Source organism: Pelodiscus sinensis, chromosome 5, assembly GCF_049634645.1.
Source record: "Pelodiscus sinensis isolate JC-2024 chromosome 5, ASM4963464v1, whole genome shotgun sequence".
Classification (NCBI taxonomy): Eukaryota; Metazoa; Chordata; order Testudines; family Trionychidae; genus Pelodiscus; species Pelodiscus sinensis.
The window spans coordinates 28,339,782-28,358,215 of NC_134715.1; the positions used below are offsets into that span (position 1 = coordinate 28,339,782).

At 41.3% G+C, this 18,434-nt stretch overlaps 1 protein-coding gene across 4 annotated transcripts in view; it reads right to left on the minus strand.

Annotated features, from left to right (window-relative positions):
- The window catches only part of LEF1 (lymphoid enhancer binding factor 1), a 125,676-nt gene that overhangs the window by 8,827 nt on the left and 98,415 nt on the right, over nt 1–18,434 (minus strand). For 2 of the 4 annotated variants that reach the window (NM_001286923.1, XM_075929148.1), the window contains 2 exon segments: nt 12,720–12,760; nt 13,355–13,403. In NM_001286923.1, coding sequence (NP_001273852.1) covers nt 12,726–12,760; nt 13,355–13,403 — 84 coding nt within the window. In that variant the 3' untranslated portion in view covers nt 12,720–12,725. 4 annotated transcript variants of the gene reach the window in all.

An 18,434-nucleotide genomic window follows, 5' to 3' on the forward strand; every position in this document is an offset into this window, starting at 1 on the left:
TGGCACTCTTTTGAAAGAGCGCTATTTTGAAATTGAAACCGCAGTCTAGACATGGTTCTTTCGAAAATGGGGCCCTTTTTTGAAAGATCCTGTAAATCTAAGTTTTTGAAAATGGGGCCCGTTTTTGAAAGAACTGCGTCTAGACTGTGGTTTCAATTTTGAAATAGCGCTTTTTCAAAAGAGCGCCATTACATGATTATGCAAATTAAGTGCGGGATATTTAAATCCCGACTTTGTTTACACTTTCTAAATGCTTCATTTACATCCCTCTGCTGACAAAGGGATGTAGGCTAGATGTCGTCTAAGTCAAGGTTTCAAATTGCGTTCACTCAAATACCAAGTGTCAGGAGGAAAGATTCTCTTGCAGCACTTTTAACAACACTATCCCTTCAATTCTCTTTTGTTCTAAGAAAATTGCTCACAATAACAGGAAAAACGTTTATATTTTTGATACTTTAAGGTAAATCAAGTAATTTCTTCAAATAAAGAAGGAAAAAAGTGGCAAAATATTTTTTTCCTTTGTAAATCACATTTAACCTATAGGTACAGGTTGAACCTCTCTAGTCCAGCACCCTCAGGTCCTGACCGCCACCAAACCAGAGCATTTGCCAAATCATGGGAGGTCAGTATTGTCTAGTTGCATTACCAACACTTCTATTGCCTTCTTAAAGACATTTAGGGGTAAATTAAGAGCAAAACAACAGCACAGAACACTGAGTCAGGACTGATGACTGTAAAACTTTATGGGACTGCGGAAAACTTGGCCATGCCCATGGTAAGTGGACATCCAGCTAACTAAAATCAGGCTGGACAATGGCTGTTACTGGACCAGAGTATGCCAGATTAGAGAGGATCAACTTGTAGTAAAATTTGTGGTTAGACTTTTAATTCTGATATGAAGACCCAACCTCAGAATTCAGCCCATGCTCATGAATGATTCAGTACAGAAATAGTTTTATATTTGAGCAATAATATCTAAGTGGTTACAGCCACCTGTTTTTACATAGCTCTATTAACTCCTTCTTCCCCAAGCCCAAAGTTTCCAGTGCAAAGTAGCAATGTGTAGAACTCACTATGCCAGCACTATGTAAGGCTCAATCATTTCCAAATAACTACTTGCTACAAATGATTAAAAATAAACACACACCTTGTCAGGACCTCAAGTTAGAGTATTTACAAGCAAACAATATGCATCTCCAGTTCTAAGAACTCAAGATGGGATAAGTTTGCAAGAAAAAACAAATCACAACAATGTAACAAAAAAAGCTTTCAGGCTTCAGGAGAATGCATCTTTCCCCTCCACAATGAAATGTGGACCTCTGAATCTACTAACCGAGGCTTTACAAAAGTCACAGGCTGGGGACCAAAGTGTCCAGTGTTCTAGTTCTACCTATGTCAGAGCAGATTTCATAAGTTGCACTTTTGTAGCTCTTCATAAAAATTTTGTGGGCATAGCACATTATTCTTATTTTTATAGAACCATAGAACTGGAAGAGACCTCAGAAGGTCATCAAGTCCAGCCCCCTGCTCTAGGCAGGACCAATTCCAACTAAATCAACCTGGCCAGGGCTTTGTCAAGCCGAGACTTAAACACCTCTAGGGATGGACACTCCACTACTTCCCTAGGTAACTCATTCCTCCAGTGCTTCAGAGAAGAGCGACAAGAGTGATTAAAGGTTTAGAGAACATGACCTATGAAGCCAGGCTTCATGAACTGGGCTTGTTTAGTTTGGAAAAAAGAAGATTAAGGGGGGGACATGATAGCGGTTTTCAAATATCTAAAAGGGTGTCACAAGGAGGAAGGAGAAAACTTGTTCCTCTTGGTTTCTGAGGACAGGACAAGGAGTAATGGGCTTAAAGTGCAGCAGGGGAGGTTTAGATTGGACATTAGGAAAAAATTCCTAACTGTCAGGGTGGTCAAATATTGGAATAAATTGCCAAGGGAGGTGGTGGAATCTCCCTCTCTGGAGATATTTAAGAACAGGTTAGATAGACATCTGTCAGGGATGGTGTAGATGGAGCTTGGTCCTGCCTTGAGGGCGGGGGGCTGGACTTGATGACCTCTCGAGGTCCCTTCCAGTCCTATGATTCTATGATTCACCACCCTCCTAGTGAAATACTTTTTCCTTATATCCAACCTGGACCTCTCCCACCACAACTTGAGACCATTGCTCCTTGTTCTACCATCTGTCACTACTGAGAACAGCCTTTCTCCATCCTCTTTGGAACCTCCCTTCAGGAAGTTGAAGGCTGCTATCAAATCCCCCCTCACTCTTCGCTTCTGCAGACTAAACAGACCCAAGTCCCTCAGCCTCTCCTCATAAGTCATGCGCTCCAGCCCCCTAATCATTTTGGTTGTCCTCCGCTGGACCCTCTCCAATGCGTCCACATCCTTTTTGTAGTGAGGGCCCCAGAACTGGACACAATACTCCAGATGTGGCCTCACCAGAGCCGAATGAAGGGGAATAATGACATCTCTGGATCTGCTGGCAATGCTCCTCTTAATGCAACCTAATATGCCATTAGCCTTCTTGGCTACAAGGGCACACTGTTGACTCATATCCAGCTTCTCATCCACTGTAACCCCCTGGTCCTTTTCTGTAGAACTACTACTTAACTGGTTGGTCTCCAGCCTGTAACTATGCTTGGGATTCTTCCTTCCCAAGTGCGGGACTCTGCACTTGTCCTTGTTGAACCTCATCAAATTTCTTGTGGCCCAATCCTCCAATTTGTCTAAGTCACTCTGGACCCTATCTCTGCCCTCCAGTGTATCTACCTCTCCCCCTAGCTTAGTGTCATCCGCAAACTTGCTGAGGGTGCAATCCATCCCCTCATCCAGGTCATTAATAAAGATATTGAACAAAACCGGTCCCAGAACTGAAACTTGGGGCACTCAGCTAGAAACCGACTGCCATCCTGACATCGAGCCGTTGATCGTTACCCACTGGGCCCGGCTTTCTAGCCATCTTTCTATCCATCTTACCGTCTATTTGTCCAATCCACATTCCCTTAACTTGCTGGCAAGAATATTATGGGAGATTATATCAAAAGCCTTGCTAAAGTCAAGATATATCATATCCATTGACTTTCCCACATCCACAGAGCCAGTTACCTCATTATAGAAGCTAATCAGATTGGTCAGGCATGACTTGTCCTTTGTGAATCCATGCTGACTATTCCTAATCACTTTCCTCTCTTCCAAGTGCCTCAAAATGGATTCCTTAAGGATCCCTTCCATGATTTTTCCAGAAACCGAGGTAAGACTGACCGGCCTATAGTTCCCTGGATCGTCCTTCTTCCCTTTTTTGAAGATGGGCACTACATTTGCCTTTTTCCAATCATCCGGGATTTCTCCCGATCGCCACGACTTTTCTAGTGAGGAAGCAGACTCAGTAGAAGTAAATGGACATACTCATACAATACCACAAATTAATCTACACCAACAACGCTGTCCAGACAAAGACCAAATCCTGTCCCTCTCCCAGCCTGCCCAAGACTAGCAGCTAGGAGCCACTGGCTGGGGCATTCCCAGCAGCCTAGGAGAGGTCTGACGCTGCCTCCTTAGCTGCAGGAAGCTTCATATCTACATGCACAAGTGCAGTGAGGGTAAAATATGCAGTTCCACTGAATCTGAAAAGCTTCAAGATTTGATTGAATTTGCCACAATTTCATTTCAGGATGGAAAAAAGAGGAAAATAATTCTAACAATGTCTCAATTTGTAGGACAAAATATTTTGGTTTTGAAACATCTTGGTTTCAAAGTGTTTATTTTGTATTTGAATACAAAATAAGTTTCAAATAAAACAAACTTTTAGATCTCCCTGGAAAAAAACTGAATTGTTATAAAAGAGAATTGTGAAAATTTCAGATTTGAAGTGAATCTGGATTTTGAAATCTTAAAAAAGTGTGTGAAAAATTATTTCCATCCTCAACACAAAACATTACGAGAACTTCACACTTGTCAGTCTGGTGCTAAATTCACTAAACCAACTGATTTGAAGAGGGGTGGGAGTATAGGTGGACTACCAGCAGTCTTCCCTCCCTCCCCTACCAGGTCAGAATTCGAGCAAAAGTTTCCCATTCTTCTCCCCCCTCCCCAACAGTATTTTCAAAGTTGTTTTTTTTTTTTTTTAAGGTATTTTCTATGGAAGGGATAATAAGCTTTTCAGGATCTTGTAAAACAACTCCTACTTCACAGAAGTTTCCTTTCAAACAGGGTTTTGTATTGTTTTAAATAAAAACATTGAATCTGAACAGACAACACTGATTTACTACTTTTTGGACTTCATAAGTTTGGAGCAAGTTAGTACATAAGTTACACTTCTGTATAGCTCATCTGATTTCATTTTCTAGCTCTTGCACCAAAGGATGTAGTTTACAAATATTGCAGATAGTGGATTTAAATATTGATTGGTATTGAAATCCCAGAGTCACTTGACCTCAAATTTGTAAAAAAAAGTTTAGAAAATGTATATGTTAACCCTAGATTCACCTGTTAATAGTACCTTACAAACACAAACAAATCACATACTATGCCATAGGTAACAAATGGAGCCGTGGCTCAAAAACTCAGCTTTATTCTGCATCTACTACAAATGCCAGAGCAGAAGAATGTTCTATTCCTCATCTTTCCCGATATATGTCACTATATTCTCTATGGCTGTGTCTACATTGGCACCCTTTTCCGTAAAAGGGATGCTAATGAGACACTTCGGAATTGCAAATGCCGCAGGGGATTTAAATATCCCCCGCGGCATTTGCATGAACATGGCTGCCGCTTTTTTCCAGTTCGGGGTTTTGCCAGAGAAAAGCACCAGTCTAGACGGGATCTTGTGGAAAATAAGCCCTTTTTGAAAGTAGGAATAAGGGATCTTCCGGAAAAGTGGCAGCCATGTTCATGCAAATGCCGCGGGGGATTTAAATATCCCGGAAGATCCCTTATTCCTACTTTCAAAAAGGGCTTATTTTCCGCAAGATCCCATCTAGACTGGTGCTTTTCTCTGGCAAAACCCCAAGCTGGAAAAAAGCGGCAGCCATGTTCATGCAAATGCCACGGGGGATATTTAAATCCCCTGCGGCATTTGCAATTCCGAAGTGTCTCATTAGCATCCCTTTTACGGAAAAGGATGCCAGTGTAGACACAGCCAAAGTGTAACCTGAAAGGAACAATTTTTTTTTTAAAGTGTGCCTTTTTTGCATCTTCATTATGTATAAACACCTGCACCGAAGAGACATTTTCCTTCTTGTTTGTCTTTCACCTTAGAAATGTCACTATCGAGTCTGATCTCCCTCCCCTTGTTTTTCTGGCAGACCCGCTGAATACCTTAAATCCATGCTTGCTTTTACATGTTCTTGGCAGCTTCCATGAAAGATATGTATTTCCAAAATGTTAGTCACTGATATTAGCACCTGTTTCAACAAAAAACTTTTTAAATATCTTGACCAATTATTTTCTGCTCAGTTGCCCAGCTTTCACCCTCTCTATACATGATATCATCACCTAAGTTCTCCAATCATCAGAGAGCTTCCAGGGCAGACAAGACCTAATTTCTCATGTGATCAGGGGAGCTGACAGACTTGCCAGGCCACTGGGCAAGTTGGGAATTGGGGGTTAAGGGGAGTGACTCTGTGCTTTTGGTGGGGCCTTGCGTGGAAGGGGTAGCGTTGAGGCAGCCAGCAGTCAGGAGCCCCAGCCCCTTTGAATAGCTCAGCCTTTGGGCGTTGCGCCTCTTATGCATCGCTCACCCTGTCGGCAAGCCTGCCTTTGATAAGATTTTTTTTAACGATGTAAATAAGTTTAATATTTACAGAGGAGACCATGCAATTTACTGGTCACCTTCCAGACTTAGAAATGAGATCCGCTGTAGTAGTCATATTGCCATTTTTTGAGGAAAGTGGCAGAGTAATTATTGTCACCATTACAGTTTAAAGTTGGTGAGCCATACTAGAGTGAACAGCTCTCTTGCTTCCTTGCCAGAGTGTGTATAGGGTCTCGGTGTTCACACCTAAGTAGCACTTGTACAGCCATCCACCTTGCCCATACGCAAATACTGTTTACTAGAATAACAATGTGAGCAACAAAGGAAATGTATAAGTGTTAAATGAACTGCTCTCCCATAACTCCTGACACAACAAAGGGGCGGGCTGGATCCAGACAGCCCTCCAAACATTTGGATCTGGACTGGCTCTTGGGCAGGCTCCCTGTCTGTCGCGGCCTCACATGCCACTTAAAGCGGCCAGATGCTGGGGCCAACCTGTGTCTCTGTGCCTGGTGCACTTCTTGGGGGAGTCTCCACATGCTGTTCCTGAACCCAGCACAATCCTTGCAGTTCCCATTGTCCAGAAACCAGCCATTGGGAGCTGCAGGCGCATGCAGCACACAAAAACCTACTGCCCCTTCCCCGCTCCAAGGCACGCACCACACAGAGACACACACTGACCACAGCAGCTGGCTGCTTTGAGCAGTATGTGGGGATGTGGCAGACACATAGCCTGCCCGAGGGCCCCACTGGGCTGCTGGCTGGGAGCTGCTTATGGTAAACGTCTCCTCACCATAGCCTGCATATGGCACCCCACTCCTTCCGACATCTACACCCTGCCCCAAATGTCCTCCCAGATTCTCCATCCCTTCCTACATATCTTCCTCAGGTCACAATCCTCTCCTGCACCCAAACCCCCTCCCAGACCCTGCACACCAATCCCCTGCACCCAAGTCACAATCCCTTCCACTAAAACTCCCACGCACACCCCCTCCTGCACCCCAATCTCCTACCCCACCTCATTTCTGCACACAATCTCCATGCCAGAACCTGCACCTCCTCCATTAATAATATAGAAAACTGCGGCACATGACCACTTACCAAATTCTTAAGAGTGGCCCTTCAATCAAGGCCCATTCAGGTTTACATTTTTATGACCCCCCCCCCCCCCCCCGAGGATCTCTACTTACTGAATTCTCCAATCTGTCACTGGACTGTTTTTATGTTTTGCTAACCCACCAGCAATTTAAAGAACTTTATCAGACAGACAATAAGACATACACTTCAACTTCATGTTTCTACATGACCAGCCAGGAAACTACCTGGTCAACTGCAGTCATCTGACCAAGTTCTTTTCCACAGCAATACAATGTCTGGGGCAGTAGGTTTGGTCTAGTTTACATTCTGTTTGTCAACCTCTCACTCATTTCCCCTAGTATTTAGAAATACATTTCTAGTTTTGCCCCCTATCCAAAAATCTCATCCCTTATTGAATAAAATTTGGCTCCAATATTCCTGTAAGGAAACAGATTCTTAAGTGGGAGTCTAATTATTTTACATTGTTTAAATTTAATTACACAAAAGATCAAAATACACCTCTTTAATATGTTTTGATTGTAAATAAAAATTATTCAGGTTTTCTTCTGAGAGTTGAGTGTGTTCCTGAACTAAATGCTAGTTCTATCAAATTGTTGAAAGCTGAAAAGAAAGATATATTTAATTCTCCCAGGTTTCTCCCCAATTTCTTTCATTCCTTAATTAGCTCAGAAATTGACATATAGCAGGATGCAAATGGGAGTTGCAGGTATTCTATATGTCAAGTTAAATATGTCCACATTTCAGGGTAACAATCTGGAGTGGAATTTTTGTTTGCTTGTTTTTTTAGTTGCACCTTTCCAGCAATTTAGAAGTCGTTATTCTCAGTTTGTAATGAGAAAAGCAGCTTGTCAGATTCTGTCAAAAGAATAAAATTCAGTAAGGGAATATGAATTCTCCACTTCCCACACATAAGTTGCTGTCATTTATGGGTTTGCTAAGGATGCCTGCATTCAAAATAAACAAGCTACTTCACCACCAGCCTCCCAGAAGTGATGTTTTCATTACGAATTCATTAATCTGAAGCCACCCTCCCCACTAAAAGAGCAACTTTTGCCATTGGCAAGTCACATGGCACCTTTGGGTTGATTCTAGAGGACTCAATCCAGGACACATTAAGGCTACGTCTACACTGGCATGGTTTTGCACAAGAACTCTTGCAGAAGAATTCTTGTGCAAAAACTCTTCCAGAAGAGAGTGTCTACACTAGCATGTGCCTTTGCGCAAGGGATGTGCTTTTGTGCAAGAGCATCCTTGCCAGGGTAGATTATCTCTTGTGCAAGAAAGCTCTGATGGTCATTTTAACCATAGGGCTTTCTTGTGCCATAAATTTATGTTGCCTGTCTACACTGGCCTCTTGCGCAAGAACAGTTGGACAAGAGGGCTTATTCCTGAGCGGGAACATCATAGTTCTTGCGCAAGAAGCACTGATTTCATACATTAGAACGTCAGTGTTCTTGTGCAAGAACTCGCGGCCAGTGTAGACAGGCAGCAAGTTTTGGCGCAAAAGCAGCCACTTTTGCGCAAGATCACACCAATGTAGACACAGCCTAATTGTTTACAGGCAGGCCCTAAGATACAACTGGATTTGCTCCAATCCCAGTCACCTAAAGGATCTCTATCAGGCATTCCTAAAACTTAAATACCCATCTGAGGAAGTGAAAAAATAGATTGACAGAGCCAGACGAGTACCCAGGCATCAGCTTCTTCAAGATAGGCCCAAAATAACAGAACATCACTAGTCATCACCTACAGCACCCCATTTTAAACTCCTCCAGTGCATCATTAACAATCTACAACCTATCCTGGAAAACAATCCCTCACTCTCACAGGCCTTGGGGGAAAGGCCAATTCTTGCCTAAAGACAAGCCCCTAACGTGAAACAAATTCTTTCCAGCAACCACACATCACACCGCAAGCATATTAACCCAGGAACCCACCCCTGCAATAAACTCCGGTGCCAACTGTATCCATACACAATTTGGGGGGGGGCATGCGGCTAGTCGCACACAGAGTTGGGGGGAGAGAGGGGAGATGCGGCCCGTCGACTACTCCTTTACATCCCTAATTCAAACACAGAATCAGGATCACAAAGAAAAAACAATTTCTTGCCATTTCAACCAGAAAGGACACAGTCTCAACGACTTATCTACCTGCATTCTGCTACAAAGACCTTTTACATCTGCACTTGAAAGGGAATCCTCTGAACTGTCATTCATGTTAAAATTCGACACTCTCCGGGGGGGGACTGAACAAAGACCCCAATTACCTTACCCATTACAAAGATAGCTTCCCCAATTATCACCTCTAATACCATTAGCTCACAGACATCTACCTTTCCCCACCTCTAATATCATTAACTCACAGACACTTACCTTCCTCCCCCCCCCTTCTGTTCTGAAATGTGATTTGTCCTTTTCATATGTGTTCATTTTTTTAAATTGTATCCTTTGGTATATGGTTGTGACTATATTCTTCCACTATTTGATCTGAGGAAGTGGGTCTGGCCCACGAAAGCTCATCATCTAATAAACCATCTTGTTAGTCTTTAAAGTGCTACATAGTCCTGCATTTTACTGTATCAAGTATTATTCAAAAAAGTTACCTGCACAAACCAAGCAAGAGAGATAGGTACCATTCTCAAATCCCATGTTACAAACTGCATGAGGATAAAGAGGAGAAACACAAACACCTGGAACACATTCAACCACTTCTACTTCAACGAATCAGAACATTTTCTATCATCTGCAGAATTCATAAAAAATATTCCAAACACAAATAATTCACCTGAGGCAGGCATCAGTTCTGAGAATCAAAGCAATCCAAGAAAAAAAGTGAAAAATTTTCACTTCAGTGGGTTTATCTAGAAAGGAATATAGTTAAGTTTGATAAGTCCTGCATACTGACTGCAGATTTTAACTTCTTTTTTTTTTATCCATCTACAAAAATTCAGAAAGGGTACACTTTGGACCTGTGATAACAGTAAGTAAAAAGGAGGGCAGTTTTATGGTAACTCTGAAGCCCAAGATGAAAACCATGTATAGACATTTTTATTACGTTTGGCAAGGAGACAGAGGGCGACCCAAGCAGGATATTATTCACATACTGAGACATGCAATGGTTTGTACTTGCCAATTTTAATACTTGGGCCATCACTGTTCTCTAATTGAGCAAACGGTTCCATGACAATAGGAAGAGCCACCCTATCTGCATCATAAAAGTAAACTACATGAGATCTACATGCATGTAATCTGAACAAAATTCCCTAAATATTTTTAATTTCAATTAAAAATTGACAATATTTACTAGAGGCTCTTCTTTCTGTTTTAGTATTAGGGGTATGTAGATGTGGACTTTGCTATTTAGTCATTAATGGTTCCTGCTTCTTACTCCTTCACTTGCAGCCATGCTCTTTTCACGATAGAGTCACCCCTACAGACAGTAAGTAGTGAGGTCTTGGAGAAGAGTGTTTCAGGAGAACAAGCAGTGGAACTTGTTTGCAGATGAGCTTCTGACAAAGAATGAGCCTGTTTTATGCAGGCGACAGAGTGCATGTTTTAGCTCAGTAAAACTTGTATTTCGACGTACCCCAGAAAGAGCTGGTGGGTCCAATACTTAAGGGATTCATTTCTACTATTGACAAATCTGATTTCAGAACAGTATTTGCAAGTCTATAGAAAGGCATCCAGGAAAGATTTTCTGAAATTTTGCTTACAAGGCAGTGAAACATCCAACCTTACATTTACTTGTATGTTTTCCCCATTCATTTCAAAAAATTGTTAGCTTGAAAACAACAATAAATAAATAGCTCTCCAATACAACCCAGTTTAGATTGATTAATGTCACCATAACACGCAGAAGGATAAGGATCTGTAATGTGAGTGGCATATGGCACAGGAGAAATAGGAGGGCAGATCAGTTTTTAGCCCCTTCTGGAGTACAAGCAGCAGCATTCCCGACAGGTAAGTTTCACTGGCTGCTTTCAAATCATGCAAGGCATCCATGGAAACAAAGTGTAGAAGATTCAGTAGTTACACACTTTTTTTTGTTCTGTAGCAAAGAGTTTATGTCGGAGGCAGGAGAGAAAAAGAGCACCTAGAATATGGCTTATACCCCATGACTAATGAGAGTTGGAAAGCTCAATTACTGATTTGGGGGGGGATGTCAGGATCAATTAAGGCTAATATGTAGGGGAGGAGCTTTGTACCTAATATAAAGAGAAGGCCTCAAGTCAGAAGGAGAAAGAAGCCCAGAAGTGTAGGCCTTGAAAGTCTTGCCTGAGAAAGGAATGCTGAATTGGTCAGGAGAGAGATGGGGTGAGCACTAGCTCTCAGAAAAAAAGCTCCAGGCAGTACTGCTCACAACCAGAGACAGGAAGGAGCTTGGGAAGAGGGCCTAAGAACAGGCCAACACAGGAAGAACCCAGGGAACAGCAAGGAGCTTGAGGGAGCAGACAGTGGCTGCTCACTACTGTGTTCCAGGACTGGAACCAAGTGGGTGTGAAACCTCCTGGTACAAGATAAGAACTTCTGAAAGTCCTTAGCTAAGGAAGACGAAGGACCACTGGACGCAGGGTTCAGCGCTAAAGAACGGACAAGGTCATTGAACTCTTATTTGTCAACTGGAATTTGTTACCCCGGTGAGGAAAGACTGTTGGTTACCTGACAGAAGACTAAGATGTGAGAGATGTTTCTTCTATTTTTTTTCTCTATCCAAGGGTGGAATAAATTTTGTCACATGTACTGAGGCATGTGCTGATGTGCACCACCAGCAGAAACATAATGCCAGCTGTGGGCGCTCTGCTAATCAGCTGGGTGGCATTTGAATCTCTCCTGGGTAGACACCCGAGTGCTCAGCTTACAGGGAACACTGCTCCTGAGAATAGCAGACCACTGCGGGGCCGAAGAGACTGTAAGGCGTGGGCAACAAAAGAGGAGATCCTGCCAAATCCAGACATGAGAGGGCATGCTGGCTGGTGAGTCACTGTTCTGCAAGACCTGTTTGACTTATTTAGTTATGTTATAGTGCCTAAAACACTTGAGGACTTTTGTAGGTACACTGTGAGCTAATTATATTGTGTAAATGAAATATTTCAACTGACTCCATGTCCTCTATAAATGGATCTCATTACAGAGGAGGAAGCTGAAAGTCCTTCCAGCACAAAGATAAACTAAAATTCTGCTATAGTAGAGTCTATACTGAGAGTAATATCACATATCCATTGTGTTAAGTAGTGATCTACCTTTGGAGAGCGAGATGAAGAGAGAACAATCTCTTATTTCTAAAATGGGGAACAAATTGAAATTGTTTAAAAAACCCAACTTTTGAGATTTAGTCCAATCATCATGGGAGAACAATTCTTAACAACTGAAAAATAGTCTATTTGCTTAGACCTTGCTTTTTGTTAGTGTTTATTAATCATTTTCAATTAAAATAAGAGAATGGAGGAGAAAAAAAAGCAAACCAGAACATCCAGCCAAAAAGCATCTTGAAGTCAACAACAAGTTAATTGCAGTGCTACAAAGCACAACTCTAACCTGTGCTTTAGGAATTTTGTTTGGGGTGCTGGCTGGAAGTGGTTTTCATTGCTTAATAAAGCCATCCTTGTGCTTCACAGGCAGACTTGCAGCTAGTCAGTGAGGTATGGTGCGTTTGAAAAATGTAAATAAGAAAAGGGAAGTGGTAAATTCCTAATACATAGCCGGTATAAAAACCATCAATAATCAAAACAAGGTTTCTTTGGGATATGTATATCTATAATTTTGGGATAAATTTAGATTTAATTGTAGAATTAAATCTAAGTAGTTTTACAAGAGTGTCTTTTACAACTAAATTTTAGCAGTAAAGCTTTAGAGATGTTCTTACCATGCTTCAGATGTAGGCAGCTGTCATTCTGGGGCCTGTACCTGTAGAAGATTGTTGTCCTTTAACAAATTTCCAGTGAAGAGTTTTTGCACATTCCAAATAAGTTTTATGCTACAATATTACATAGATTTGTTTTGTTCTTTTTTGTGGTTCTTATACCAGCCATTTTGTTTATTTTAAAATATATTTTTGATGTGAAAGGAAAAGAAGAGACCTCACTGATGCTTCGAGCCGACCTATAAGGCAGCTGTTAGTGTACAAAAACTAAAATGTAAACACAATGGAAATACTACAGAGGCTACTAAAATTACATGACAGACTAGTGTCAAATAATCACTGATGCACTTTCTTTGGTCTACATATGAAAGTGAAAAGACCTGATTAAACAGAAGCAAAGCATGACAATAAAGGTAGCGATGAATAAGTTCACCAAAGTAAAAGTACATTGTTTCTATCCAAGTGAAAATGTGTATTTGATGCATTTTTAGTCACGTTCAAAATAACATTTTAAATATTAAAATGTGAATCAAAAGTGTTGAAGTAAGAGTGAAAACGAAACAGTGCGGTATGTGGGGGGTTTAAGATACACAAATGAGTGTGGAAAATAAAAAAAACAAGAGCCACTCACAACATACCTGATGTTGACTCCTGTAGTTTTTCTCTCTTCCTCTTCTTTTTCTTCCCCTGGAAAATAGATGACTTTACCATGCCATTCTATATATAGAATTATTTTTCCTCCACCCAGTAACCAACAAATGAATTCCATGCATAACATCTCAAATCTGAGGATTTTGTGAAAAAGTGGCATTGAAGCAATAGCATTTTCAATGTAGTTCAACCCCCATGTCAATTCCATGCAATCTGTTCCAATTGCAGCCAGTTTTGCACTTTTCATGCTTACGGAGAAACATCTGTGAAAGTCTTAGAATGTGTCAGTTTCTCAAATGAGACAAATCCTCCAGACATATTGCATTTGCCAGCATTATTTGGTCACAAATAAACCACAAATATTTTCTTGATGTAGAAACAGTAGGTCAGTGCCATGATTTACAATTCTTATGTCTTCATATATAACTTCAAAGCCTAATAGGAAACAAACAGTCTTATGTGACACCAATAGAAAAGTTTTCCAGGTGCAGAAATAACTGGTAACTTAACTTGCCCCCCCCCCTATACATGATCAATACAAGTATATTCCAATGTTAACTGTAAAATCAAGACCCCTAAGCCTGAGGAATTTGATACAGAAGCCACTTTTGGAGCAGAGTTGTGTTTCAGAAACTAAATTTTCATTTAAAAAAAGAAGTGCTAGTCCGTGTATTTGCAAAAATAACCTTTTTAAAACATGAGCCACCTTCGTGCTGCAAGGACTCTGAATTTGCAAACAGTCTAAAACAATAGTTCTGAGAGCCATGACCTGCCCAACTCAGCTACATGCGGTATTAGCTGAGGAATATTTCTTCAAACATAATGACATGCATTTAAGCAGAGTAATTGAGTTATTTTCCAGCAGTATGACATTCTGTCTGGAACAACTTTTGTTACATGCGTGCATTCAACATTTGCGTAGGTGGTAGTGAGGGAAAGGCTTACTCCTTTGCAGTTGCCCATAATCATGCCAGTCAAACTGTGGTCCTCAGTACTGCTGTTCACTCTCTAATGCCATTTCAACTGGCTACAGTATTAATACTATCAAACTGTTAGGTATATGTTTCATCTCAGAGCTACATTTCAGTGATGGACAAAATAGTTTACATAGATTGTTTTGGCATCCTTCTGAGTTGAAGATGCTATACATAAATAAAAGGTAACTAGTTTTCAATTCAATGTAGGGGAATCTAAAATAGTCATCTTCTAATTGAGGTATTATGCTATAAAAAGTTGTATTTGTATTTTTATCAGGCCTAATTTGTGTTATACCTGATGGGTTGGTAAGTGGTAGCATACACATTTTAAAAAAGGGGAGGGGGGCATATTTACACAGGATCTGTCCTTGCAAATCAAGGCTTGTCAACAATTTGAAAAGCTACAACAGCACAGCTGTATCACTGTAGTGCTTCAGTGTAAACGCTCACTACCTGGGCAGACAGGAGGGGTTGTCCTGGCAAAGTAGTTTATCCATTTCCCCCCCAAGAAGTAGTAGTAGAAGAAAAATTATTCCGTCAACCTAGCACTGTTAGGCTATGTCTACACGGGCAGCTTCTTGCGCAAGAACAACTGTTCTTGCGCAAAAACTTGCCTGCTGTCTACACTGCATGCGCGTTCTTGCGCAAGTAAATTTACAGTATAGCGGTGTAAAACAGGGCTTCTTCCGGAAGAGTTATTCCTCTCCCCACGAGGAATAAGCCCTCTTGCGCAAGACCTCTTCCACAAGAGGGCACTGAAGAGAGGCAACATTAATTTCTTGCACAAGAAGCCCCTATGGTTAAAATGGCCATCAGAGCTTTCTTGCGCAATAGAGCGTCCACATTGCCGTGGAAGCTCTTGTGTAAAAGCACATGCCAGTGTAGACGCGCTCTTGTGGAAGACTTTTTGCGCAAAAAATCTTCTGCAAAACAGTTCTTGCGCAAGAAGCTTCCAGTGTAGACGTAGCCTTAGGGTGTTAGGTCAGCTTAAGGGTGTAATGTGTTGTCTTTTTGTAATACCCTAGACCGATGTAGCTGAGTTAACCTAACTTTTGAGCACAGACCAGGCCTAAGAAGTTTAATGTAAAATGCTTGCTTGGAATATGCTGAGTTCAAATGCAGTTTGAATCTACTATGTTGCTCTTGAGTGGCAGATTAAAGCTCCCATGTTAATAGGTAAAAAGGTCAGCCAAAAGGGTTGGCGAACAACTTCCGATTTATAACAGATCCTTCATTCAGGTATCTCAAAACTCTTTTGCAGACACTAAATTCCAAACACAGAAGTGTGATCGGTATGTACACTACATATATATGTAAACAAAAAGGTACAAGTGTTAGACTACTTGCCCAGGATCACAACTTTTTAGCCAATGGATAAGAATAGGCTATGAAAGGCTTTAGAAGTGACTAGTTCTCCTGCCTTACTCTGACACTACATGTATGCCTATGTGCCCGCATGACAATCATGCCAACCCACACAGTAGAAGTATGTGTCAGGAATTAATTATTCCCTTCTTCATATATGAAAGAGGACAGGTCTCCATCTGTGATCTTTTACAAAGCTTCAAATTTTGGCTGGGTCCTGTTGTCCTTATCCCATTGTAACTACGATCTCTACATTCGCCAGTGACATTTCTTTCCTCCCCTACATTACTATTAATATTCTGGTCTTCTAAACTCCTTTGGGGCATCAAGGGAAGAGTAAGGCTATGTCTACATATGGAGAGGCATAAGGATCTTGCGCAAAAAGGGGGTTTTGCGCAAAAAAGGAAATATCCACACTACTTGTTTTTGCACAAAAACGGACTGTAAAGGATTATGCAAATGAAGCACAAGAAAATGCTAATCCGTGCTTCATTTGCATTGCCTCTTCCAGTAAAGTGCGTAGTGTAGACATAGCCTAGGTCTCCTTATATGATGACTTAGCTAGTATTTAACAGTCTATTACCAAACATTATGCTGATTTACAGGTAGGCACTCTGCCTATCTCTCCAGAGGTTCACGTCCTAGCCTGTCCTCAGCAGAGCCAGTAGCGACAGATAATTTGATAGGAATAAACTTCCAGAGGCTCAAGACCAAACACAAGCTAAACAAACTTCAAAGGCTCCTGGAGCACATCAGCATACTGTGCCATCTAGCCCTCTGGCCTCTTCATGAGGCAACATGGAGAGCAAAGTCTTGCACCTGAGAAATGTTCCTTCTCTTTAGATTTCTGAGAGCACCTGAATGAAACACAAGAATCAGGCTGAGGGGAAAATATGTTTCAAACTTGGCCACCAGTAGATTAATAACCCCAGAATACAGTGACACTCAACAGTATTCATACCTCATGTACTAGATGTATCTTGACTAGGGATGTGAACAGGTAACCTGTTAACTGGTGCCAAAGAGCTGCCATCTCTGTCAGCCTCTGTCTCCCGCCCTAATCGGTTAACTGATTAAAGAGGATTTTACATTTACCTAACCTTGACCAGCCTAAAGTGCAATTCAAACATAACCATGTCAAGTGACCATTGAAAAAAGTTAATTACTGTTGAAGCAATTTATTTTAAGTGATAAACTGCTCTCTACTGGGCTGTTCTGCTCTGCTCATCCAAGAATATAAATTCTGAGTTGCAGAGGGGAAGAGAAAGAAGTCCTGCAAACTTGTGCCCAAGAGCATGCTGCATCATATGTTGTGTCCATCTCAATTATTTTAGTATATAATAAAAACTAAAGTCAGTAGGTGGACTAATGACATTAAACATGTAGTTTCCAATGCTCTCAGAATGTCTCTACTGGATTTTAAATTAACTGATCAAGGAGTAAATGTGTGTAGTTCACCTACTTTGGGCGTAATAGATAATAAATCCAAAACAGCTTCAGAAGGATCTGAAATCCATTAGGTTATGCAGTACTGCAGAACCATCTTGGAAGTTGCTTCCCCCTGACAATCTAAAGGTCATCAAAATGCGTATGTAGGATATCACAAGATAATCATTAAAAACAGTAAGATGTAAATCCACCATCTACCATTTTATAAAGTTAGTACAAATGACTATTTAAAGCTTAATTATGTATAAAAACCAATTTTATTTAATTTCCAAATAAAGGCTTCTAAACAAATGGCCTCATTTTAGGCCTGATCACCACAACAGCTGGTAAGCTAACATCCTCTTCCCAAGAGTGACTAGATTAGAGTGGCTGGAGACTAGAGGCCAAAAGATTTTAGCGACAGGGTCCCAGCTGGTATTTATTCCCTTTGAGCCAACAGAGCAAGGCTCTGCTGACTTCCACGACTCTGTTCTGAGTCAATTCCTTGGGATTTTGCTTCTGAGGGATGGTGGTGAGGCATATTCATTTAGCTGATTTTTGGGGTAAGTCTATATCTAGTAGACCTTAACCAGCTAGTATTTTTAAGGAGTACATATGCATGCGCCCAGAGGAGTGTGAAAGCGTACTAAACAAAAAAACGGGTTCCACTCAAAACAGGAGTGCCTTTACTTACAGTATTCCCAAGAATCTCACCATGGCACTTCTGCCGCATTGTCAGAATGTAATAGTTAGCAGCATGCTTAGACGTGCACTTGAAAATAACGCAAAGAGAGTGGGTGACGTGTTGGAGCTGCACTGGAGAAAGATAGCAAACCCAACTTGCCCGTGGTCTCTCCTAGCTTTTGTAGTTGCCCAGGGAGAAAGGCCCAAGTGTTGACTAGTTTATTGCCAGCATTTCCTCACAGAGATGCTTCTCCCATCCATGTCACTATTTCAAATACTGCCTAGCTCTCCGGTTCAGCCACGGAGTATTGCTGGGCTGGCCATGCAACAAAACAGGGAGCCTGACTCAGCTGCCACTTGGAATATTCCGTAAGATGAGAGCTCTGTGGTAAGGTGCATGAATACCATTCTGGTGAGTGGCACGGACAAGCCTATTAATAGATGGAACCAGCCAATCTCTTACGACTGTATACAGGGCTTACACAAAGTGTGCGAACATAGCTGGGAGGGGAAATCGGGAAGGAACAAGACATTTGTTTTGGTAAAGAAAATAGTCAAGTGATTTCTGAGCTAACACCTTCACTGCTAAGAATTTGCCCAAAACTTTTAACAC